Source organism: Chlamydotis macqueenii, chromosome 13 (assembly GCF_036417535.1).
Source record: "Chlamydotis macqueenii isolate bChlMac1 chromosome 13, bChlMac1.mat, whole genome shotgun sequence".
Classification (NCBI taxonomy): Eukaryota; Metazoa; Chordata; class Aves; order Otidiformes; family Otididae; genus Chlamydotis; species Chlamydotis macqueenii.
This window is the reverse complement of record NC_141568.1, coordinates 20,846,567-20,872,365: the sequence shown is the minus strand read 5'-3', so window position 1 is coordinate 20,872,365 and position 25,799 is coordinate 20,846,567. Positions and strand designations below refer to the sequence as shown.

Below are 25,799 nucleotides of genomic sequence, written 5' to 3'. Positions count from 1 at the left end.
ATTAAAAATATCCATTAAAACTACTTAAATGGAACAGCATTCAAGAGGTACGCACTTGTTGCCAAAGCTTTGAAGAAAGTCAGACGCTGCTCAGACCTCTGATGGAGGTCCTCCCATGTGAAACCCAGCTTGGAGAGCAACAGCCTCTCCAGCAGGTGCAGGGAAAATATTTCCCTTGTTCCATTTATCCAACTGGTTCAGTCCAATAGCGAGATCATTCAGAACGGAGAAACTGTCTGGCAGACGACTGCTAACGTGCCTCTTGCCAGCCCACAGTAAAGAAAGGCGCGAGAGCCCTACGGAGAAGGCAGGTACCTGGTTGAGGTTGTCCACGGGAGGCCACGTACCTTGGTGGATCCATCCTGCTCGCAAGGAACCGTCGCGGTGCGCTGGAGCAGGCTGCCGGCCAGCGCAGAGGATGCCGCGCAGCCCCCCCTCCGGTCGGCACCTGAGGCAGGCTGAACTCCGGGCTCCCGGACCCGGGGGCCATGCAGAGATGCTCCAGCGAGCGCTCCCAAAGCCAGCCAGCCGAAGAGGACCAACCCATGCTGGCACGTTTCCCTCCAGCCAGCCGGCACCGGGGGGTGGAGGCTGCGTTCTGGCTTCCCCAAGCCTGGAGCACAGTTAATAACATGCCAGCTGTATCTGCAGACAAGCCAAGTTTAATGAGGCTACAACAAAAGCATTCAAATATGCACCACAGAACTTCTGCAGGGATGCTTTTTTCTAGAGCTTGCTTTAAAAAAAATGAAAGATGGGAATTCTTGACAACGTTTGTACACACACTTCCTTTATTTTTAATTGACTTTTGAAAAAAAAAAAATTATATTCTCCAAATCCAAAGAAATCAAAATTAGAAAGGCTTTTTTAAATCCCACTACTTCCAGCAGCAAAATCATGCTGCGTGATGAGCGCTTGAAATGCACTGCTGGTTGCTTTTCTCTTAATAAACATTGAAGTCCTAATTGTTTTTCCCCTACGCAGCCAGCCACCACCTTTCTGTCTGCCAGGTCTTCACACCAGGACGGGCACTATCCCGCGCCTCCTGCCTGGGAACCAGGGCAGACACACAAACGCGACCGCGTCTCTAGCACCAGCGATGAAGGAGACGGCTTCCTCACCCACTCGCTGCCTCATCAGCCATGCTCCACCACATGCCTTGGTCTCGTACTCGAGTCAAGATACAGAAGGTATCAGTAACAGGACTGCAAATACAGATTTGGGGACGGCAGCAAAAGGAGTCTGCTCGGGCATGAGCGGGTGGAGAAGGTGGAAAAGGGGCAGTCGCTCCCTGCCTCTTCCACTGGAGGAGCGGTAGGGTCTCAAATGAAAGCAGGTAACGGAGCTGAAGGGGGCAAAAGGGGATACTTTGCCCCAGTGCGTAACTCAACTCTGAGTCCCCACCACGGGAAATGCGAGATGCATACCTTGCTTCAACAAAAAACCTGAAAATGGGAACTCATGGGAGAAGATTACCTGAGGAATTTAAATAAAAAGCACCAAGAAGCGGCCAGGTAAGCTTGCTGACAGCTAGGAGAACATTTGGGGGAAAGGGTGCGACGGGAGCATCAGGCTGGCTCAGCACGGCCACTCTTATATGAAGGCCACTTCCCCAACGGTCTGCTAAGGGACAGGGGAAGAGATCAGGAAAACAAGCAGACTTTGAACGCACCTCTCCCTCGCTGCTTCCGTCTGCAGTGTGAGGACCCTGATGGCTCTGAACCCGCCAAGGCTGTTCAGACGGCCAACACGGTTTTGTCCCTCAACAGCCCCCAGGAAGGCAACGTGCGCCCTTCAGCAGCGCCGTAGGCACAAACGAGCTAGGCTCTCGTCCGCTGGAGACAGGACAACCCCAGCACACCCTCCGCCACGCTCTCTGAGGCATTCCTAAAGGCCAGTTGATAACAAGCACGCATCTGTTGCAGTCTCCAGGCTATCCTCACTGCCTTTCTGAACTGAGTTTCTCACACTGGGCTTTCTCTACCAACCCCTGCGTGCTGGGACCCGCTTCGGGCAGCGGTGATCCTCCTCCCTGCGGGCACCGCTACCACCCAGCAGGCTCCAGCCCTGGAAGGAGCCTTTCCACTGCAACCCCTCCCTCCTCTTTTTCAAAAACATTTATTATTCACTTAGAATTCTATAATGCCAAGAAACAATCCTGCCCCACGCAGCCCCACGTGGCGATGGATTATCCTTGGCAAACAGAAATCTGAAGCAGGGGGAGAAGGAGAGGCGGAGGTCAGGCACCCCCGGTGCCCCAGAAGGGCTGCCTGAGCCCTGGGGGAGTGCAGGGGGACCAGACACGCTCCAGTTCCCCAACACCGGTCCTGCCACATGCGAGAGCCCTCACGGCCGGCACCTGGCAGCCAGCTCTGCCTTCGCAGCATTCGGGGTGCATCACTCTTTGTTCATCTCCCCACTTCTGACGCAGCAATATCTCAGGTGCCAAACTGGTTAAGACTTTGAAAGGACACGTGCTTTCTTTAAGAGGCCTCATTTAAAACACGCACCCTGTTCTCTTCTCTCCATCTTCATGTATACCTGTGCTTACTTTGCAGACTACTTTTTGAACTAGATAAAAGTAGATAAAAGAACTCAATTAAAGTAGCAAGAATGAAGCAGTCCCTTGCCAATACCAGCACGCAAACGTGTCATCCTCAGCTCCTCACTGGGCCACATGTTTAGAAATGACAGGGAAAAATGTTCTTTCCATGTGAAAAATATTCGCTGCTTGAGGAAAGACATCATCATTGCTCAGAAACAACTGTGCAGCCTCAGAGCGCATAGCTGGGCCGTCCACGGTGACTGCTGGCTACGTGGAGGCTGAGAAAGGGGTAGAGACAGCTCATTACCTCCCCTCCTACCAGGGGTTGCGGTTATACGCAACCAACCCGCCCGCAGTCGCGCTGGCAGTGCTCCTATCTGCACGCGCAGCGCCTGGCGCTGCCTCCCTCGCCACCGTCCCGGGGGACCCGGCACAAACGCGGCAGTGGCGATTTGCGGAGGGCGGCGCCTGGCGCACTGGCACACTCTTATCGGCCAGCACACTGCCCGGCTCCTCGCGCTGGCTCCCGCGCGGCTGGGGATCTGCCGCGGGCTCGCCGCCGTGCCCCCGCTGCGGGAGACCCTCCGTGAGGCGACAGAGCAAATCCTGAGCTGGGTCTTTATGGTGAGCGAGCATTGTTTTATAGTCGCACGCCCCGTCATCCCCAAAACCCTGCAGAATCCAAGAGACAGCCAGCAAAACGACTGCTGAGCCTCAGCCCCCGCTAACACCATCCTGTGCCGAAGGGCTGCGTGTGGGGCCACGTGCCCCAGCCGGTGCGGAGCCGCTCAGAGGTCTCACCTACCTTCGCCTGCCGGATGACCCTCCGATCCGCCAGATAAGCAATGCTGTCAGGGAGCATAACACTTGGCAAAGCTTTCACAGACACAGGCAACACATTAAACGCTGCACGGAAAGCGCCCTCGCGGGCAGCCCCCGCTCACGCAAACACCCTGTGCGGGGGCAGAGCCAGTGCCGGCGGCCGGCGTGCCGGGCAGCGCTGCAGCTCTCGCTGGCAAGCGGCAGCTCAGGAAACACATTGCACAGGATGGGCTGCGTACGGCAAAGGTTACCATATGCCTTTTCATCAAATTTGCAACTGTGCTTCTGTTTGACTTCAGATCCAAATTCAGATACGGGAAGATGCTTTGTGTTCCACATGATAAATGCGTATTTCACCCAGCGCCTGCGCAGAAAGCCAGGCAGCCCAGCACCTTACCAGCACACTGATTTTCGGGTGTGGGTAGGCACAAGTCCTGCAAAGAGCCTCCTCGCAGGCTGGGTGGGAACCTCCAGGTAAAACAGGCACACGCGCCGACCACGGGGAGGCACGCAGAGCGCCCGGGCGGCGCGGCCAAGGCGGCGGCCGGAGCCCTCAGGAGCCCTGCTGCCCCTGCACCTGGAGCGGGGATGCCTGGGCCACCCTAAGGACAGGAGCTTGCGCCCGGAGCCCTCCGAGTGATTGACAACACAAACGCTGCCCCGGTGCCCATTCTCCCATCTAGACAGCGAGCACTGAGGACTCCGGGGAAAACCCGTGTTTTTACAGTTTGTGGTATTACTGAGCTTTTCCGGTGCCAATTTTAAAACACGGCTATGACCTCTGGAAAGAAGAAAAACTGCATTTCAGCACAACAATGTAGAAAAGAACAAAAAAAAAGGAAACTTGTTATTTTTTTTAGCTTGAAACACTAGTCAGGTTAAGAGAAAGGAGCAGAATTCTGGCAAGGACAGGAGCGCTCAGGCTGAGCCACAACACAGTAATTAGGGCCAGTAGGTCATTAGAGACACAGCTGTATAAACTAGGTGTATAATTAAGTTTCCACACTGCTTTTTCACAACTGTATTTCGGTTTCTTTTGTGAAGGATAATCAGTAATTCGTCAATTTAAAGATGCAACAGCAGCAGCAGCAAAACGACAGAAAATCTCTGAGAGGCCAATCGGGTGCAACCAAAGGTTTCGGTTTGGGGGAGGGCGAATTTTGGAATTGCGTGTACGAAGTCTCTCTTTGCCGGTGGGAAGTACAAAGCGCCACCTGACAAAAACGTTTGTGAGACGTCGACAAGCTGCTGTATACGGTTTTCCGGGTAAGCATCCCGCACGTACGGTTGCACGGCAGTTATAATTCTTGTAGCAGGTGAAATCCGAGAAAATGCAAAATTATACACTAGCATGAAACAGTTACAACACCCCGTTTCAAACGTAAGCCTAGTGTACGAGTTACACGGCATTTAAAAGGAGCAACTGCAAGACTTGAATTATAAACTAGTTCCTACCGTACAGTAGTTTAGAAAACTCAGCCGCTTCCAAGCTGGCAATATCCATATATAGCTCTGCTGCTGTTTGAAACAGACAACCTGTAAAGTTATCAACAACAGAAGAGGACCTCATGAAATGCTCAGAGACCCCACCGAATCCTACCTCTGTCCGCCTCATCGGTGCGCTAATTGCTTTAAGCCACTCTCCGTTCACTCGAGAAAGTGAAGGGAAAAAGCCTGCGTGAGGCTGCTCCGACCCATGGGAGGACAGGGGCGACGGGTGGAGGAAGCCAAAGTAACACAGTAAAATACTGGAGCTAAACCCAGACTAACTCGGGTGGGTTAAAACACACAAGCAAAATGGGAAATCTCGTGGCTTTTTAACCACTTGTCATCGGACGACAAACCCCTCGGCACCGGCCAGCAGACAAAGATGCACGGCAGAACAGCCGCTCGATGTATGCAGCCTCTGGTGCTGGCTGGAGGGCACAGCGACGGGTAAACCCCCGTGCAAGTCTGTGCTCTTGTCACTAATGCTGTAATATAGCATCATGCTACCACACCTACACTGTAACAGCAGTGTGGAAAAAAAAATAATGTAATAAAAGAGCCTGCACGCGATGCCGATGGCAGTTACCTAAGCCTTCCTTAGTGAAGGGGACATGGGGTACCATCGAGTTTTAAATTAATTTTAAAAGCTTAACACACCTAGCGCATAGGCTGGGTGTTTTTATTTATTCTGGGAGAATTTTTCAAGATGCTTGCTAGTTGTTTAAGGCGCTATTTGCAGGGCTGCTGCAGGAGAGCTCATTCGCGGGGGGCAAGCTAGGAGACAAGGGAAGCCATGAGCTGGGGAGGAAACAGCGTGTTCTTTCAGTACAAGCCACCCCCGTTCAGACCCTTTTCAGATCCCCGTAGACACTGGAAACCTACACCCTGCAATCGCAGACATCAGTCAGGAGCAAAAGGTATAAAAAGCACCTAATTCTGTCAGAAGGAGAACATCTCTACTACCCTGACATCAAAAGGAATGGCACGCACTGATGCTACCAGAGATGTCTAGGTTTCAGCAGCGTTTTGTCCTCAAAGAAACAAGCCTGAAATACATGAAAAGGCGAGGGGGGAAACGGCTGTTTGTTACCTCCTTACATGTCAAAGCAGCTGCGTTCCAGCTGTATTAGAACTTCAGCGCTCCGTAATGAATTTCTAAGGGATTCCAGTGAAATAGATGGTTTATCCTATTCTTTGGAGTGATCTCTCGTAATCCTGCAACGCTCCAGAGCTACAACACCTTCCTAACTTCAGCATCCCAAAGGAAGTCATTAGTTATGTTGTATTAGCAGCCTGGTGATATTATCACTACAAATATTACCTGTATTGATCTGCAGCCATGTAGACATGACTGAAAGCCCTGCTTCAGATTACGACAGGATAACCTAGCTTGCCGAGAGGTCAGGCACTGCGTTACCACCTCGGATGTGCCGGGCAGGCGTTTCAGGCAAAAGGAGGGCAGGGTAACTAAGGATGCAGCCAAATAGCTTATTTTGTGGGGCAAAATCTTTACATTTACCACACTTCCTAACGCGGTGGTAGATTTTCACCCGGGTGGTGCAAGTCTTTTCAGACGAACTCAGCAAAGATGCGCATTTTGCATGCTTTCAACAAAATTTCTCCTGGCTATCGAACAAACTAGTGGATCTGAAAGGGGGTTGTGGGCTGTTTCTTCCCCTCAAGGTAAGACTATCAAGCAGTATTGCAGATTGTCTTCATGGAAACATTCTCATTCCAGAATATATGACTGCAATCTTCCTATTTACTTTAAATCACTTCAGGACACTCGATTAAACTAAATAGAAACCAGACATTCTTGTTCTGGAACGAGGCTATCCCCACATGGAGATAATTAGCACCTATTTCATGTAGATGCGTATAGTTTATATGGTGCCTTTCTATGACAAAATGTCTTTATAAATCATCAGCACATGTGAAGACAGTAAAAGAAGGTGAAATTATGCTACCTGCAATCAAAAATTAGGCATGAGGATACTAACAAATTATTTTGATAAGTCTTCAAAAATATAATTTATTTTTCTTAGTCTCAGTAACGGAGTATTACGTTGAGGATAAATAAAATCTGAGGTGTGAAAACACCGACTGTATTAATATTAATGGAATCTCTAGGTTGCTACATTTTAATGTTTATTTGCCTCAGGAAAAAAGCTGCTCCTTCGCATAGTGCTGTTGGTGACCAGTCATAACCTTACGCTCCTCCTCTGGAGGACCCCCCAGTGACGCCCGCTCGTCTCGGCACTGCTCCGCTCCCCAGTTGTGCCATTACAGCTCTTTGGGGGACCAGAGCCCAGCAGCCCCCTGGCTAAAACCAGCCTTTCCTTCGATGGGGCTCACCCCAGCAGCACGAGCGGCTGTACCAGCACAACTTTGGAGATGGTGCAGCGACGGAGCGGCAGCTGCCCAGGGACACGCCCTGTGGCTGCACGGCCGCCTGCCTGACCTGGTGGCATGCTGGTGTCCCACTCGCTACGCGGGATGGCGTCAGAAATGACTCGTCCCTGCGGCTGCTCTGATAGAGAGGACCAACATCCATGTGGGCTGTGCACCTCATCTTCCAGTTTGAAAAACAAGGATTTTCCTATTCAATATCATTTTCTTGCTAACTACCTTGCAGTAGAGCACAAATGTCATTTGCAGAAGTCTCAGGCCAATGCCAGGGTTGTCAGCTGGCCAAGAAATCACCCTGCAAGAAGCAGCCTTTCAATTTTACACACTTCCAGGTTTGCAACCTATGTAGGGTTTAAAGGAGAGAGCAGAGTGAGGAGCCCTGGGGCAGGCGTCGGACTGCAATCCCCATCCCCCTGCGGGCTGGGCATGGGTTTACCCATGCCCAAAAAGAAGAGCAGAAAACACAGACTAATTGCCAAATAAATGAAGTGGCCAGGGAGGCGACCTCAGGTGAAAGAGGATGGGATACTGCTGCACCAGAGGAGAAACTAACCCTCCTGCCCTCTACCAGCCTCCACCTTTCCGTCTGCCATAATAGCAACCGCCTCAAAATATTTTAGACAAGTGTGGAGGAAAAAGTGATGGCAGAGTATTCAATTCCAGGAAGGTGAAGGATGAGAATCTCTGATTTACATACATATGAGCATATTCTGCACTCCCCCTCCTAAGATTTTATTTAATCTTTGGCAAAATCTTTTTTTACTACCCCTGTAAATCAGCTTAGCGTGCTCTGCAGAATACCTGCTGCTACCGCCAGCCACGCAAAGGCAGCCACGTAAAAACAAGATGTGCTGCAATTGTTCACACTAGCGCTCTGAGCTCGTCCTTACTTTACAGAATCCAGACCAGCACAGCTGATGCCTTCCTCACTTCCATAAAATTCAAAAGGCAGTGCAAGAATAACCTAGGGAGAACGGTGTATTTTTAGGGCGGGATTACGAAACTGACACTATGAATTTTAATCTCGGAAATCATCATGTTCTTTTATGGGGTTCAGAGGCCTTTCTTCCTGGGAGTTTTGCACGCTTCAGCCAGTTAACTTTTTAAATCTTCCTAGGTTTGGAGAGAGAGGGAAAAATACCCTGCCTGTAACTTTTAGCATTAAAAAAACCCCCACAACATTTTTGTCTAACGTAATTACTGACAGATTCCAATTGGAAAGCTGTTGCTTTTATTTTAATTTTATTAAAGGAGTGAACAAAGGCTACCCAAGGCACCACAATAAAATTACATTAACTGTAAAATTACATTATTAATTCTTTAATCTCACTTGAGGCCTCAAGCTGTTGCTATGTCCAATTACCCAGCTAACCACCTGTCAGAACTGTAAAGCTAGTTTAACATTACCTCCAGGACAGTTGTGTGCCCGGTGTTCAGTCAGGTCTGCCAGCGAATCGAAGTCCTGCTGACAGTTATCGCAGGTGTAAATTGACTCATCCTCCATGTCTTCATCTTCCTCATTTCTCTCTTCCTGGCTTGTCACGCTGTTCCTCTCTTCCAGGGCCCGGCTGTCCTTCGCTTCGCTCTCCAGCTCTCCTCCCAGGCCACCTGCCAACAGCAAGAACATCCTCTAAGTTAGAGAGGTCTGCGAAACAAGAGCTTTAAGAAGGATGTTGCATTTATTAAGATACATTTAATTACAGCTGCTCTCACATTATTCCCGGCACCTTTCATTATATTAATGTGGTTTTTGTATCATGCGGCGCAACAATTCTCAACTGTATTCTCTGCTGCTTAGTGCGAATCCTGCAAACGCTCTCTCCTAATCTTCTCTGGTGGGTGTAGAGCGGGAGCCTCTAACTCTCTGTCATATAAAGTTGTTAGTGTTTTATCACTTAACCAGATTCGCAAAGCTTTAAAAATTGCCAAGATTAATTACAGCCCGCAAAGAAAAGGCATGTGCTGAATTTTAATTCTCAACGCTCTCCTCTCCCCGCCGCCTCCGAGCCCCGGTATGGGTAACAGCGAGGAGGAACCGCGCTAGCTGAAGACCCCCAAAGCACACGTATAGCGCAGGACGCAAGGGGTCCCGCTGACCTGATGAGAGGTGCTTTGCTGGGCGGTGAGCTTCGCGTTGTGTCAGCCTCCATGGGAGCCAATAGCATCTCACCTTTTTTATCTTCACGCGTGACCGGTGCGTGGGCTGGCACAAACATCTCTGCCAAAAAACCCGCAAGCTTTCACGCGGATCAGTGCACAAGGAGACCGAGCTCTCTGGCAGCTCCAGAAACACCTACGCCCGCACCACTTCACCTGCCTCCGCGAGCACACGCGCACTCGGATTGCAAGACGGGAACGTTTGAGGAGCCACGCAGCAAAGTGAGAGGGAAGCGCAGGCTCTTCTGGCGGAACAGATGCCCCCGCACCGCGTAGCGGCTCACCCTGAGAGCCGCGTCGGCCAGGCGGGAGGGAGACGCCGCCTTGTTGGGTTGGGATGCGTTTGGGTTTTAAGCCATTAAGGAGACGCCAGCGAACAGAGAGATGAGTTGTTGCTAAGCTCAGATCAGCACCAAAATGATTAAGGATAGGCAATGCTGAGAATGTGAAACAATGCTGAAAAATAAAATGTATTAAAGATGAAGACTGGTTACCAGAAGCACTGCAGTTCAGCCGCACAGGCTTCCAGAGCTCTGCCAGCACTGGCCAGCCAGAGCACGTTCTCTACCGTGCTCTGCACGGTGCACGGTAACGTAAATCAACAGGTACAAAACGCTCTGCAGTTTTCCACAGAGCGCTCATAACACAATGTACCCTTCGAATTGCAATGGAAATATTAAAAATCAATGCCTGCTTGTGGTGGATCACAGCATCCCTCTCAGCAATTAACTGATCTGCACGTTTTTAGGTTCTTTGACTGTTAAATTATACATACCTTTCCACTACAACGCTTCCATTAAGGGCTAGGTATACTGTTCGTCTCGCAAATCAGATATGCCACTTACACAGCGGTAATGAACTTAAGGATTTGGTTACAGAAAGTATCGCTCACTACGCTCTCCAAAAGGTAAGTCATCGTCTGTACGATGTTTGCTCAATAAAATGCCGTTCGCTGAAGCTCATGCTTTATGGACTCTTCCTTACGTAAAAATGTATTGTAATGAAAAACCCCACGCGCTTCTGGCTCTCTGTTCACCAAATCGTAACTCACATTTAAAGCTACGCAAGCTTTGCTTGACTTCACACATAATTCGGTGTACATATTCAAATTATCACTTCCATTTTGTCACATTTACTTGGCACACCTTTACACAGTCTCTCATCCCAGACCACAATCCCAAACATTTTACCTCATTCCATCTTTTTAAAGCCTGCATGTCCTGCAGACTTGAGAGTTAATAAATCAGAATGTCAACTCTCCAATTTTATACGACAGAAACCCATAAAAATAGTCCAAGTATATAAATGTAACCTAAAGAACGGCCACCTGCTTCCACGCTGCCTGCCGATGAAGAGACGTGCTTCTGAGCTGACTTCACCACAACCTGAAGAAGAAAGTTTTGGGGAGCTGTAAGGGACCTTCACTAATACGTTTAGCAGAGATTTTGTCTTTTGACAGTTAACCTCAAGACCAGCTGATCTGGTGAGCACACTGTGACAAATCCATCCTTGGTTTTACTCCAGCGCTTCGTGACTACACCAGGGATAAAGCTGTTCGACCGAGTCCAACAACAACAAATAATGTAGCACACTGCTTTAGGAAAAATAAATTGTACAACGTGAGATAAGAAAATAGATTCCCGACTGCAAAGCAAAATTCCAGAAACATTTTTTAATTCCCTGTCGAATGGGAAATCTGATCCTCTAGGCAACTTTTCAAAAGCGTCGTTGCTTGACAGAGCTGTATGTCAAATAATACAAGAGTGAATCTTGGATAAATTATTTAGCAAATGCAACATTGCTTTAAAATGAGATTTTTTTTTTTTCTGTTTTCAGCAAGTTGACGGAGTTGTACATGTCTGTCACGCCTCAGTGTTACTGTCCTTTGAGTAACAGTCTTAAGATTCCTCTGCCGAGCCGCACGCTTGGTGCTTGCCTCGTAGAAACCAAACACCGCCAAGAAAAATCTGGGGTGTTTCTCAGTTTTTTGACCTTTATCTCCACTACTTTGACCACCAGCTGCCAGTGGGGCCCTGGGGAGACGCTAGCTCCTCGCCCAGGGAAGCAAAACAGCCCACGGGCGCCAGGACGGTGATGGGAATGGGTGGTCCATCCAGCAAGGAAAAGCTTCAAACGCAGCCCAGCTGCTCCCGCGGTGAGCTCAGTTTCCCTGACGAGGACAGCAGGCTGCAAGCGTTCCCCAGGAATTCATTTCTGAGCAGTTTTGCTGTAGCAGCTCACAAATTTAATTTTCCTGCTGGCAAGAACCACGGGAGCACCCTGCCCCAGCACGTTACCACAAGGTTTTGGGTCACCATGGGAGGCCAAGGGGCTGCCGGCGCCGGGAGGGTGGTTTTGGGGCCGGGCCTGGCTCCGAGGGAACACGTCCACGCGCTACCACGCAAAGGGGCTTCTGCGTGGCCAGAACCAACGGCACCTTCTGCTGCCTCCAAAGATCAGTGGCTACCTTGTAGTATCGAGCACAGGAAGGTGTATTAACCGACACAGCGAAATTTTAAGATGGCCTTGGAGTTTAGTGAACTTAATGCAATAGTAAGTAGTTTCTATCTAGATCGCTAAAAAAAAAAAAAAAAAAGAAAAAGTAAAATAAAATAAAACAACCCTGACCCACGAGGAATTTTTACAGGAAACACCTCTGCAAAGGTGGGACAGCACTACGGGCACGCAGCTCCCAGGCGGCACCGGGACATTTGTGTGACCAGCACAAGGGTACGGGCAAACGTCAGCGGAAAGGAGCTGCTGGCAGCGCGTCTTAGGATAAATGATCACTAATTAATTAAGCGGGGAGCCCCCATATTTCACGAAAATGTTACTAGCAATTTTTAAATGAACCAGCCACCTCTAATGATGGCTTTAACCATTTTCTTTTATGAATACAAGAGAACAAAATTTGGGAGATCGGCCTTGAAAGTATACCTCACTCTCCCCAAAATGTCAGGAAAAAGGGTTGGGGGCTTTTTGGTTTTTTCTTTTTTCTTTTTTTTCCTCCCCCCACCACCCCAGCACAGTGGACGGCCTGCAGGGCTTTACACAAGAATATTTCACCCTATGACCTAAACAACCTGGCCAACAGTCAAGAATATGTTATTCTAATTGCCACTAAAGTTAACGTTGTTAATGACGCTTGGTCCTTCTGTAAAAGCCAGCTTGTGCTCTAGAAAGTTATTATTTGAAAGGGGACATAGCAAGAAGTGGGAGTGTTCCTCCCTGACCTGGTAGTCCAAGGAATGTGGCAAACTTGGCAAAGCTGGAAAAGCGAATTCCCAAAGGCCCAGCTTGAAAGTTGCAGTCAGTAGAAATGCCGTCTGAGCTGTGCTCGAAACAGCTCTGTTACAGCAACAACGCGCTCCCAAAGCCAAATATCTGAAAGCAGATTACATGTACCACGTTCAGCGCAGGCCCCACTGAAGGCAAGAGCAGATTTCCATCTGCTTCAGTCAGGCCGGGATTCACGGCACCGGCGCCAGGCCGGGGTTGTGCTCGGAGCCGAGCGCGGCAGAGCCTCCACCCCGGTGCCAGCCCCGCCACGACGGCAGCGGCAAACCGCTCTGGGGACTTCACTTACGGACGCGGACTGAGAGGACGAGAGGCCAGAGCCTCAGCAGGAAGCGATGCTGATGCCCACCTACAATCCCACTGGGAGAGATGCAAATGGGCAACACCGTGCAACACATGGGCCACAGAAATTTAAAAAGGAACAAGCCTCTTAGCTTATTTTTTCAGCTCTGGAGTCAAATATGGACAGTTTAAACTTTCTGTCTTATCAGCACAACACAGGGCAAGCAAGCCTTTCTGTCTTTGTGCAGTAAATTTTCTGGGGCTTTTCTTTATTTTTTTTCTTTTAAGCCTGACAATTTTTTTAAAGTCAGGATTTATTTTAAATCTAGGACTGTTTTTAGGAACATACTACTTAGTGCAGGGCCACATCTAGCTTTAAATACTGCCAATTATGGGGCTTCCATCAAGAGCTGTTTCTTTACAGCAGGCATACAAAAATTTCTTCCTTGTACCTAGTCTAAATCCACCCTCTTTTGCTTTAAAACCAAATATAAGAAATTTTTTACGCTAAGGGTGGTGGAGCACTGGCCCAGGTTGCCCAGAGAGGTGGTGGATGCCCCATCCCTGGAAACGTTCCAGGCCAGGCTGGCCGGGGCTCTGAGCAACCTGATCTGGTTGGGGATGTCCCTGCTCCTGGCAGGGGAGTTGGACTGGATGGGCTTTGAAGGTCCCTTCCAACCCAAACCATTCTGTGATCCTATGATGATTTAGTGCTAGACAGCACTTCCTATCACTGCAACTTTGCCACGCAGAGCTACAGCTGCGATCTGCAGAGCGCCCAAAGCCAGGCTGCGCAAATCGCCACCGAAGCATGCGCGCACGCACGCACACGCAGCGCGACGTCTGAGAGATGGAAGGCGAAAGGTGAGACGAAGAGGAGGCAAGAGGCATCTCCTCCTTCCCCTGCCTTGGTCCACAGAGAAAAGAACTGAAAGTCTCACAAAGGGCTATGGTAATTCGTAGTGATTTTCCAGAGATGCAGGACAAGTGATAAAAGTAAATGGCACTGAAAAAATAAAAGCTTAGTGCTGGAGGAACGATGTGTGCTGGCACACCAACCCCAAACATCCCGGGGCTGGGCGCAGCCCCGCGGCTCCCACCCAGGGGTGCAGCCTCCCCGCCCCGCGGCCGCAGGGCTGCCGCTCCGCTCCCCGGCAAGGCAAAAGGAAAGGAAATCTCATCTGTAATTAGGAAGCGAGAACAAAAGAAACAAATTGCTTAAAGGAAAAGTCTAATCTAAACGTTCATTAGCGAATGCTTTGCTCGGTGTCAAATGCCAAATCAGCGTGGAGAGGGGTGTCTCTATTTTTCTGTGGTTTGTTACATTTTGATGTGGTCTCTAGCACTGCCATACAGCAAGACTCCAAATTTCCCTCTCATCTGTGGTCAAAGAAGATAAAAAGGCCACCAGTGCTTCAGTAACGAAAACAGACAAACCTCAGCTGAAATCTTCCCACAGGATGAAAAGTATTGGTTTTGCTGGGTAACCCTGGTCTGTGGCTCTTCAGCGTTTCAAAAACCGTCTTTTTTTAAATGCTCGCATCTTGAACGTAGGTCTACGTGCGTGCTACCTCCCTAGCGTGAGCCGCTGTAACCCCTGCGGCCGTACCCACCCATGGCAGCCAAAAACCCACTCCAGCCACACAAAGCAGGCCAGGGGGCGCAGACCGCACCCTAGCCCTAGCACCGGCACCAGGTATCAGAGGCGGCGCGTTCCGCTCAGCGAGTCCTTGCTACGTGCATACTGCAAGCAGGTTTGGTGCTCTGCCATGCAGCTCAGCACAGGTCTTTCACATGGTGTCAAACCACACGGGGTAAAAAAAAAAAAAATCTAGCTGAAAAACAAAGAGCCAGAAAAGGTAACGCATGAAACACCGCGTTATATCCACGCAACGTCAAACTGCGCGGGCTGCCTACATGACAGAGCAGAGTGAGCGAAGCGCAGGTTGCCACACAATCCCGCCGACGCTCCATCGCCACGTAACGCTCCTCGCAGGCTGAAGAGATCCGTGCATCAGACCTTGCCTTCCCTCAACAAGAGGAAAAAACAATCATAATACCAAAAAAAAATTATTTGATCCAGCATGTAGTTAATGGTGTTGGCCTCCTAAGACTTACAACTTAATAAAATTGATCTCGCTGCAGTGCTGTAATGAAGAACAGTAGGATAAGGCTACCCCTGAACCATGAAAATTGTATATTGTTACCTCCTCGTGCCCTCCTAGGGCTATGGCCGCTGCAGCCTCTCCAAGCTGTCATTTGTCTGACTCTGACAGCAGACGCCGCTGGCAAGCGGCAACGGTGGCTACGAGAGCTTCTTTGGAAAGGCAAGGGCAGAGAGAGAGCGCTCAGTGCTAGATGGCTCTCCGGATAACGACCCACGGGATAAAAACACGGATTATACCAATAACAGGGTTTTGTGTGAAAGCGTGTTAACAATAAGATATACAAAAGTCAGAGAATTTAGGGAGCGCACGTTATAACATTTCACAACAGTCTTGTTACAAGCCAGCGCGTATTAAATCATTATAATCTCTAAGTAGGTGGACAGTTCTCAGCACTCTGCTTCAGCTTAGCACAGAAAAACTATTTTGGTAGGGTACGACACCTCCGTCTACATTTGCTCGTTGACGCGCGTTAAGAGGAAGGGGTGCCAAGCTCAATGCCCAGGAACAGGCTAACCGCTGCTGGTACCTGCGCCGCCGCTGCCCGCTCCGCCAGCACTGAGCCGCGCAGAGGTGCTCGTGACAGCCCTGCACCCCTCCCAGCATTCTTCTCTTGGCTTGCTTACACCAACATTCCATGAGGGAACGTTCATCTTCACTTTTCTCAAATGCAGCTACAACGTTCAAGAAAACCGTAAGCATCTACCGTGAGTCTAAAGGCATGGGAAGAGCTGGCAGGAAGACGCGGCAGAGGACTGGCAGCTCGTTGCACCTTCTTTCGCTGTAGCACAGCCACAGACATCTCACACAGCGACTACCAGAACATGTGGATGTTTTTATGGACGTTCCGGGCCAGGGTAACCATTTCCACCCAGCACCCAACCTGAAACCCGCTGGCTCTGCTCAGCCCGTGATTTTTACATCGTGCTCACACACAAACTCACCCTACAACTCTGGTACCCTTTAGTCAACGTGCTAGAGAAACCTTTTATTAAATGCTGCTAATTTCTTTATTGATCAAACTGTGAGCCATTTCATTTCCCATTACAGCAGAAATCTCCTACAGGAGCATTCAGATGAGGTTTCTTCACTCTGTCTCTAGTAGCACGTCACTTTAATCAGCTTTTAGTTTCATTATTGCTTAAAAATTAGAACGCAGTTTCTCTGCTCTTTATTGCTTTTTTAAGTTTAGTTACTGAAGGGTTATTAAACTTGGAAAACACACAGACAGGCATAGCGTGCTTTTTTATAATTTTTAGGTTTATTTTCACTGAAAGACTGCTTGTAATTATTACTCATGTTCTCCCCAAACACTTATGCGTGAAACACTAAAGTGTGAAATGTCTTCTAACACAAAGACAGTTCTCTGGGAAGTAATTACAAAAATGCATTCAGGGGCAATAATTCCATATTAACTGTCAGCAGCATACATCTTCTGAAAAGGCACTTGTTATGAAGGAATTATTTGTGCGGAGTTTGAAGGCACTGAAGGCGAAGGGAAACTGCAGAAACGCATTAAACCAACTCCAGCTCCCTCATCGAGGGTCAGTTTGTGTTTAAATCATTACCTTGACGGCAACTCCTCGCCTTCCAAAGAGGCTGTCAGAAAGACAATTTCAGTTCACGCACAAATTGGACACAGTCCTCAGCTTTTGGCGTGAAACAATTTACACCCCCTTTTTAAGGAAATTTCTGAGCAGCTAATCAAGGGCTTCTGTTAGCCCTTCACCGACGACCCTAAAAACCCTTGCTAATGATTGACGGACAGCTACAAAAACAGCGGCCTCAGAACTGATCAGGCACATGAAAGAGATATCTGTGTTTGTAACGGACACCAGAAAAGATTTAATGAATATTTCATAGTATTTTTCTAGCCTGTGGGCTCATCCCTCAGTCCTTAGGAAGGTGAAATGATTCAGCGAAATTAAAAATTTTTTTAAAACAAAAGTGAAACCTGGCAATAGTGATTAAGCATCACATCACTTTGGAAGTGTTTTAAAAAAAATTCACATCACGAAATCATAAAAACTGCAGCAAATAGTAAAATTTCCTCTTAATCGTACCTGCAGGTAATGTTTCAGCCTTTCCGGTGCTTTCACTAAAATGATTTAGACGTTAGTATGTGACACGACAAACGCATTCATACACCAAAAAGCGGCCCAAGAGCTAAGTTGTTATTTATTTGCACGCAAGCAGCAGGGGGGTTGTACCGCACAGCGCTAAGAGCGCACAGCGTTTGCCAGCTCTTCGGTGTACGGCGACCAGTTTAACACTGTGACTGGGACGTGAACGCTGCCCTGCCAGAAAAACCTCTGGAAGCAAACGTCAGAGAACGCAAGGAAAGGCAGAGAGCAGAGCAGGCGGGAGTGTGCCAAGCGCTGGGTTACCGGAACGGCGCCCGACGGCGGGGCGCTGCCGGTTCTGGATGTCGCGGTGGCGGTTACCACCGCTTTTTCACCACATCACCATCCCACGCTTCTTCCGATGCAAATCGCAATTTGCTCCATAGATCTCGGTGGTGTTCAGCGCGAACCGTGTGTTTGCACGCAGCCATCCAAACCTCTCCGCTATCACCTGCAGAAAACAGCCGCTTACTCGAGGAAGGCAACGGTTGTGCAACGGATTATCCACCTCTGGAAAACAAGATGTTACTGCCCACTTCCAGATGGGTAGGAGGAACTGCCACCTTCAGTTCCAACAGCGAGGTTCACATCAAAACTGGTCTAAAATTTATTGATACGCATGAGGAAATTAGTGTGCAGCCAGTATCAACTTCAAAGTGAAGTGTGCGTCTTCGTAAAAACGTACTTTCGCTCTTTGACGTGCAGCTGGTAAATAATACTGACCACGGTCAGCTAATAAAATCCATGTAAATGTTCAGCACAAAAATGGTGCTTTAATTATCTAGGTATATGAATATTTTAATAATGCTCCACTTATTATTTTTCCATTCTCTGTTGAAGGCAAGTGGCCTGTTCCCAGCAGTTCCATGGAATCCCTCACACACCTAACACAGGACGTCTTCATCACATTTTAATTCACAGGCATTACAAAACCTTTTTTTTCCTTTTAAGGAAATAGTGTGAATATTTCCCCCTACACACACTTTAAGGTAAAGCCAGATATGTGTAAAACTTAAATCTACAGCTCCCTGAACAGATAGAAAATTCGGAAGGCTTAATAAAATTCACATGTGGCTTGTTATTGCAGCTGCATATCAAATGCAAAAAGAAAGTATTGACCAGTTGTGCTCAGAAGAGCAGCTGCTGGAACTTTATTAAAACAAACCTGTTGATTTTTAAAGAGAGAAAAATTAGGGATGATATAATTTACCACAAGTGACAAATGTGGCTATGTATTTCAGTGTCTGAAAGCCCTTTGCCTAACTCAAAATGCAGATTCCTTTCCTGTTCCCTGATAAGGTCCAGGGCTCGGACTGCCCTTTCTGAGGTCAGTTCTGGCCCCCTGAAGATTCCCATCCTTGGTGCGTGCGCACAGGAGCGAGATGTAACAGGAAAGCAGAGCAAGACCTCAATGCAAAATACTCTCTTTTCCAAAAGTGCATTTTCAAATGCTTAAAATATAGATTTGTTTAAAAATTATGCTTAAGAGGAACGCTATTCACAACCTAGACCTATACAATCCTACAGGTAGCATCTTGTTAGATCTACAAAAACCCCAAAGCACTGGGACTGAGAGGGAAAGAGCCACAGCGCTCCGCAAACCCTCAGGAACCAATGGGTGGAACTGATACAGAGGGAAAAGCTGGAACAAGAGGGGAAAAATGTCTTGGGGCAGGAAGAAAACTACACTTAGGCAAATCAGAGAAAGCAAGAATTATTTCCCTGACCTTCTCATGCGTCTCAGTTTGCTCAGAACCTGCCTGAATCATTTTCCAGTGGGAATGACACATGTGCAGCTGAAGCAGCACGGGAGGGACCCACTTCTGTCATAACTGTGCCTGAAGTCTTCAAAACTGTGATTGAAGAGGTTTCTGTGGGGCCGGGTTCACGGAGTCAGCTTCTCAGGTAAAACCTCTGTTGGTACCTGGGGTAGAGAGGGCTGGACCTGGAGTGTGACCCAGTTTTATGGTCTGATCAAACACCAAACACCCTCTTGGAGGAAAAAAGTTCACTGACTTTCTACAAATCTGGAAAAAAGGTTCTTCTTCAAATGCACCCGAGGAAAAAGCCCCGTTTTCCCAACTGGATGTTCACGTCTCTGCTACCAGTTACTGCTGGCTCACACCTCTGCTGCACAGGAGCCCTCCAAGCCGGGCACTGCCTGCAAGGCGAGCAGAAACTGGAAAAACAGTACCTCACACTGCTCCAGCTGGAGCTGGGAGGGACATCTGTAGGCAGCCCAAGTGATTTAGGAGCCGGATGCCCACTGAGTGGCAATGGACTGTAGCACAACTCTGTGAAACTGGAAATTAATGAGAGTTAGGCACGTACGTGTCTAAATGGCTTCCAGGAGAGCAGGGCTTACAAGCTTTCAGAAATGTCACCCTCAGGTCTCGTTACGCCTGTGCATCTCTGCACGACCAGCGCCGGGCTGGGCACGACGCCTTGGAGCAGGTATGCAGACCACAGCAAAAGAATTCAGTTAATAAATGTGGGAAAAAAAGGCAAATGATTTCACAAGATTCTCAACCAGAAAAAGAGAAGAAAGGCATGTCATGCAGCACGGGAAAGGGTATTTAACAGGTGGCCAAGCTATTAGAGAAGCGTCGGATTCTGCAAAAAGTATTACCTCCTGCGTGACCGTGGCCAGCCCCCGCTGCACACACACTCTCCTCCCTGCCCAGCGGATGCACCGAGGGGTTAGCGCAAGCCGACACGGAAACCAGATCAGCAGAACGACTCAGAAAGTTTCCTGCCGCTTTCTGCTCCTCTCCCTTCCCCGGGTTTAAATCACAACATGATTTTGGGCTGCGGGCTCAGTTACATTTCAGTTTGTGTTTAAAACAAGCCCGCATGCAAAAATTAATGTACCTCAAATTTCCTTTCTAATTTCTTCCCTTAATACCAAACTCTGAAGTCCTACACGTTTCACTTGACAAAGCCATTAATTCAGTAATTTCACATAATTAAATCGAGCAAAGCCGAGTATTTAAATGGGAGCTGAGTGAAATATACTTCTGTGCGGCTCATGCTGTTAGAACTGTGCTGCACGCTATTCTCTCGCTGCTCATTTATTAATTTGGGATCGGCTGAAACGTGACACCACGTAATAAGGAACGCACCAGCTTCAATAGAATTAGAAATAAAATAAAAAAAAAACCATGTAAAAAAAGATGACAGAGGACAGTGAATCGAGCACCAAAGGAAATAAGTGAATCCCTCTGACCGAGCCCTCAGCAGAGCGCTCCTGCACCCAGCCGAAACCTGCAGCCAGGTCTGTCCCTTCCGTGCGATAACGGATTTCTGGGAAGAGGTTTTCAGCCATTTGTCCCTGGGATGAGAAGTGAGCCGCACACGTCCTCCAGCGTGGCGATCCTTTTAGCAGCGAGAGCGCTTTTTCTCCTAATGTCGTCCTGAGTTCTTTCTTGCAGCCCTACGTGGTAAAGGAAGCGTGAAAAGTCACGTAAAAGACCAAAAGCTAAAATGACTTCTAAGCCTTGTCTCCCTCAGCCCCTCCTCTCATCAGGCACGTCCTGAGCAGGAGACGGACGCGTGACACGCAGCGCTGGGGAAGTGACAGAGCCCGCGGATCTACCGCGAGGATGACGCGTGGCAAAAAACCAAGGGGCAGATGAAACCCTAAGCACGGATTTTTGCTGGCCACTGAGTAATAAAGGGGAAGAAATTAAGACGGCAAATAACCCAAGTAGTGGAAAGACTTCATGTAATTAGCAGAAGTCTCTCCAGAATACAGCGGTGGTTTTCTCCTTTCCATCAGTGCTTCTGCATCTCAGGTTTCTCACGAACTACCTCAATTGGGCTCTTCCAGATACGCGGAAGCTTCCTCCACTTCTTCCTCGCCCTCGAAGGACACCCGTGAGAGGTGCCACTCCGGGTCGCTCTCGGTAACCCGCACCAGACCCAGCTCGTGGTGACCCGCTCCCGCTAATGAAAAAGCGGGTGGCAGGGGGCAGATACTGTTGCTGTTGTAATTAAGCTTGTGAAGAGTTTAGTTGGAGAGAAATTAGATTTATTTACACACTGCTTTGTTGCTGATGAAGCACCAGCTATTTGGGAGAACTTCTAATTAACTCTAATTTAGTTGACATGCTCTTTAGCAGCCCCGGTCCCTGTGTACTCCACACTAGGTGAAAAGCGGTAATCATAACAAATTATCTATTTTTAAAAGGCACGTTTCTTTGTGAGGGCCCAGTCCCAATTTTTTCCCTTAAATTATTGAATTTGCATTTTAGTTGCTGACAAGCAGGAAGCCGCACACTTGAGAACTTCATCCTAGGAAACAGCTTTCTCAACAGGCACACGCCATGGCTCACGGGGCCACCGCACCCACGGCTGACGCGGAAAGAGAGCTTTGGGGTTTGCTTTGGACCCTTCCGCCCCATTTACAGCTATCCCAGCTAGGAATCTATTTTTAAATCGCTTCCACTTCCTACATCCTCAGCCAATTATGCAGCCTGGCCACACTGTTCATTAACCAGATATGGTTTTAAAACATTTCATTACAGGATCAAGCTCCAAATCACTTAACTCTTACGATGTGCTTTCTGGTTTCACAGTTCACCGATGGCTCTGCCACGCTTCCAGTGCCCACGGTGTATCTGTGGGTTTCTTTGCAACTCAGAAAGACATTTAAAATGCAACAGGATTAAACCTCAGTATATAAAAAGCCCTAAAAATTCACCAGATTTTATAAACCATTTTGGAGGAAGAGCTACACCAATTCTTATTTCCATTCCACACACAAAACACCATAAACACCGAGCCAAAAAAAAATGAAGAAAAAAACCTGTGGATTTCTGCAATATCCTGTCCAGAAAGTGTTTTACCAGCCCAGCTATTAGCTAACTTGTGCAAGCTCTCAGCCTGAGATCCACCTTGATCAGAAAAAGCACATTTGTACTGCACAGCCTTTTTCCAGGAGACTCCAGAGCAAACGCTGCTCCCAGTTACGCCTGCCTAACCCTGCTGGTTTGGTACAGGCTTCCTGGATGGTCCTGTAGAAATGTGGCAATAAACGTGTTTCATTTAATGTGATCAAGGAAGAGAAGCCAAACGCTTTTCACACAGAACATTTCTTATTCATTTACCAGGACAAACAGCCACCTGGACTTGTGTGCTAAACGCAAAGAGCCTGATGTGAATCAAAGTCTAAGTTCAAGTTTTCTCAATTTCGACATGGGACACACATTCCATGCAAAATAACAACAGCATCACAAACTGACAGGTTTTCTGCAAACATAACCTTCTTGATGAAATCAACGATGCAAAATGGAAGCCTTCCCTCTTGTCGCTGGAAGAAGGACGACAGCCTACACACATCTTTTGTTAACACTGCCACAGCTACGTGGAGGAAAACTTCAGCTCAGAACACCATCTTCAAAACTGCCCGGTACAAAGTGGCTTTGAGACTGGCAAAGGAACTCCGTAACCAAGCAAAAGGCAATGATCTCTCTGTTGGAGAGCTGCCTCTCCTCGCTGGGTCAGCAAGAAGGGCCTGACGCAGCCCTTCTCGGGAGACGGCTGGTCCGGGTCCCAGTTGCACACTGCTTTTAACAAAAACCATAAGCGAAATCAAGTCAAGATGGAACTAATCAATCGGCCAAAACAACACATCTATGAACTGAGAGAAGATCCGATTTAGGTATTTGGATAAGAAGGAGTTCTCCCATTTTCTTTCTGTGGACAGAAACAACCAGTATCTCGGTTTGTGTTCCCTTACCTGACAACACCAGGGCACAGGAACGTGGTGTCATTGCCTAGAGCCCCCATCCAAGCTAAATCGTACCAACAAGCACAGGTCTGCACCGTGCCCGGCTCCACACCCTCTCTCAGTTAAACGAGACCCAGGGAAAACCATCGCTGGGAGCTGCAGGTGAGCAGGCAGCGCAGAGCCGTTGCCTTTCCATCACTTATCTCCTCCAAATGCTCTTTCTGCTAAAGACTCCCACAACAGATGAAGATTAAACGTACATGGTCAGAGCAGCAAATCTCCGTTTCAGGCTGTTGTCGGAGAACTTTTTCCTGCCAGGCTGCTTCGGTCAGCCCCAGCTCAGCACCTGCACACACACAGGGACGCGACCAGCGAGCACCTTCCCACCATCTCTCTCTCAAAGTGAAAATTCTCTCTAGCTTTGGTTCAAACAACAGCCAGAGCCTTAAAAGGTAACGCAGACAGCCTCACCGTGCGAGGAGCGTCCTTCATCCAAGCAAAAGCTTCCACCCAAGAGGGAAGAAGTTTGCCAACAGGGTTCCTCCATTTTACGCTAGCAAATAACGCGCTTCAGAAACACCGCGGCTTTCAGTGCGGGGACACTTCAAGGGGAAAGTGTGGGATGAAGTGGGATGTGAAATCCCATCACCCCACCGCGACGAAAAGCTCTGTTGAACATCTGAGTGTTCCTTTCGGAGTTTTGATGAGTTTACTACAAAAAACATCACTAACTAGAATGCTCAAGTTTATTAAGGAAAAGCCCGTTTTCTTTAGTTGTAATGATGCAGTAAAATCTCACAGCTCTTGAAAGCACCTTTTGGGTTTGAAACACAGAAGTAACACTTGCATACCAGTTTTATTTTTTTTTAAAACAAACCTCTCCCTGCTGCGGGAGCCTGGGATATGATGGTTGGACTTGATGCTCTTGGAGGGCTTTCCAACCCCGAGCTCTCATAGAATCTTCAGAGGCGTGGCTCTTCCCTCTTCTGAAGGGAAATAAGCCTTTCCCAAACACAGGGCCTGCAAGTTTCAATCCAGCAAGAAAGGCGCTGAACTTCCCATACGTAGAAAATTACCTCAGGAAAACATATTGCACAGATTCACTCCAAATGCACCAAAGCTTCCAACAAGAGCGGCTATTTTCAGTCCAATTACCGCGCTGCCGCTCAGACACCACGAAGCTGGAGTCGTCCTTTATCAGCTGCAAACTGCCAGCTTATCCTGAAGGAAAGGCCAAGCTAAACCGCGTGCGTCTAAATCCGCGCGCTGCTCAGGAGCATTCAGAGTAGTGTCATCCTGACTTGCGTGTTTCCATTTTTATTGCTAATTGATTTACCCCTTCCGAAGGAGATTCCTCGAACAGAAGACGTCCCTTCCTTCTCCCCGTACTCCCCTGCTCCAGCTTCATTACAACTCCAGCGCTGTTGCCAAAATGAGATATTGCTTCATTTTTTGGTACCGTGCCCTTGAAGGCATCTTATTAGAAAAGACCATTTCTTAATTAACATTTTTGATCTTTAATCTATTACACATCCCTTTAATCCCACACGGAGCAGCTTTTGGCCCACTTCTGCGCCGTGGCGGTGGGAGGCAATAGGCTGGCAATTTGTGCTGAGGGCTCTCTCCCAGCTGGGCTCCAGCGCGGCCGGCTGCAGGGCTGGCTACGCTCTCGCTGGTCAGCGGCAGACATTCCCATTTATTATTTTCGTGCCTTTTATTTTTTTTTTTTAATAAAGACTTTAGAGAGCCACCGCTCAGCGCTGAGGACAACAGGCAGAACGGCAGACTTGCGGACGAGATCAGACTTCAGCAAGTGGCTGTCGAGCTCTTAAAACACCCAGCAAAACTCGAAGTGGGAGATTAGTGGATCACCAACACACGAAGTGTTAAGGAAAGTACAATGTTAAGTCCCTTACATCATTTTACTTGCAAATAATTACAGCAATTACAATGTGCTAACTGGCAATTAACATTACAGGCTTCACAACTCACCAGAATTTTTTAAGACACGCTGTGGCCCTATGTAAATTGTCTCTTTGGTCCCTCCGATCCGGTGGCTGTATGAGCTAATGGCTACACATTAGCTCAGCAGATCTCAGAACAGAATTGTCCACGTGCCAGATAATTTAATTAGAGGCTTGATCTTGTCAGAGCTTTACGTAGCACAGACAGTGTTTGCAAGCATAGCATGCGGGTTTTTTTTTTCCTCTTTAGCGTTTTGTGACTGTCTAATAATTTCTACTAACGAACGCCGAAGCCGTCCAAGGGAGGAAGGAGGCACGGCTGGCAAAACACGCAAACGGGCAGGCCCTCCTGCCCCAGGCGTGATGGAGTCTAGAATATGTAGAGCAAGATGCACTGAGCGTCTCCTCCACGCACACCCCAATCTACTGCCAGGTCTCTGCACACATCTATTAAATCTTCATTGCGCTGCTACTCAGCCCCGAAAAAGACAAAGGTCACTTGTCTCCAAGCGAGAGCCATCGGGTATCTCAAATCTCATTATCAATGGTCCCACTTAACAGTGTTCTCATTTGAATTTACTCACAACAAATACAAGGTTATGAGATGAGCTTGGTTTGTTTTGACAACGACATTGTAATTCCTTGTAGCGAGACCAGAAAAGGCTACTTTAGACGCTAAATGACAGAAACACAAATGGACCTTCTGTTATGGGAAATTTTAGGCTATATTAACTTTAAAAAAAAAAAAATCTTTTTCCACGAGTGTTTGGCCTTAATTTCTGTTTTCACACATTCTTATGCTGTAGTAACCATACT

At 48.2% G+C, this 25,799-nt stretch overlaps 1 protein-coding gene across 5 annotated transcripts in view; it reads right to left on the bottom strand.

Moving 5' to 3' along the window:
- The window catches only part of ZNF423 (zinc finger protein 423), a 221,257-nt gene that overhangs the window by 150,093 nt on the left and 45,365 nt on the right, over positions 1–25,799 (bottom strand). For 3 of the 5 annotated variants that reach the window (XR_015260060.1, XM_086758434.1, XM_086758432.1), the window contains exons 4-5: positions 8,672–8,872; positions 4,823–4,903 (exon numbers count right to left, since the gene is read on the bottom strand). Coding sequence is in view for 3 of the 5 variants with exons in the window: in XM_086758434.1 (XP_086614560.1) it covers positions 4,823–4,903; positions 8,672–8,872 (282 nt within the window). In the remaining 2 variants the exon portion in view is untranslated. Of the gene's footprint in view, positions 1–3,350; positions 3,636–4,822; positions 4,904–8,671; positions 8,873–25,799 lie in introns of those variants that run through there. The other 2 variants (XM_086758433.1, XM_086758436.1) reach the window with 2 other exon arrangements.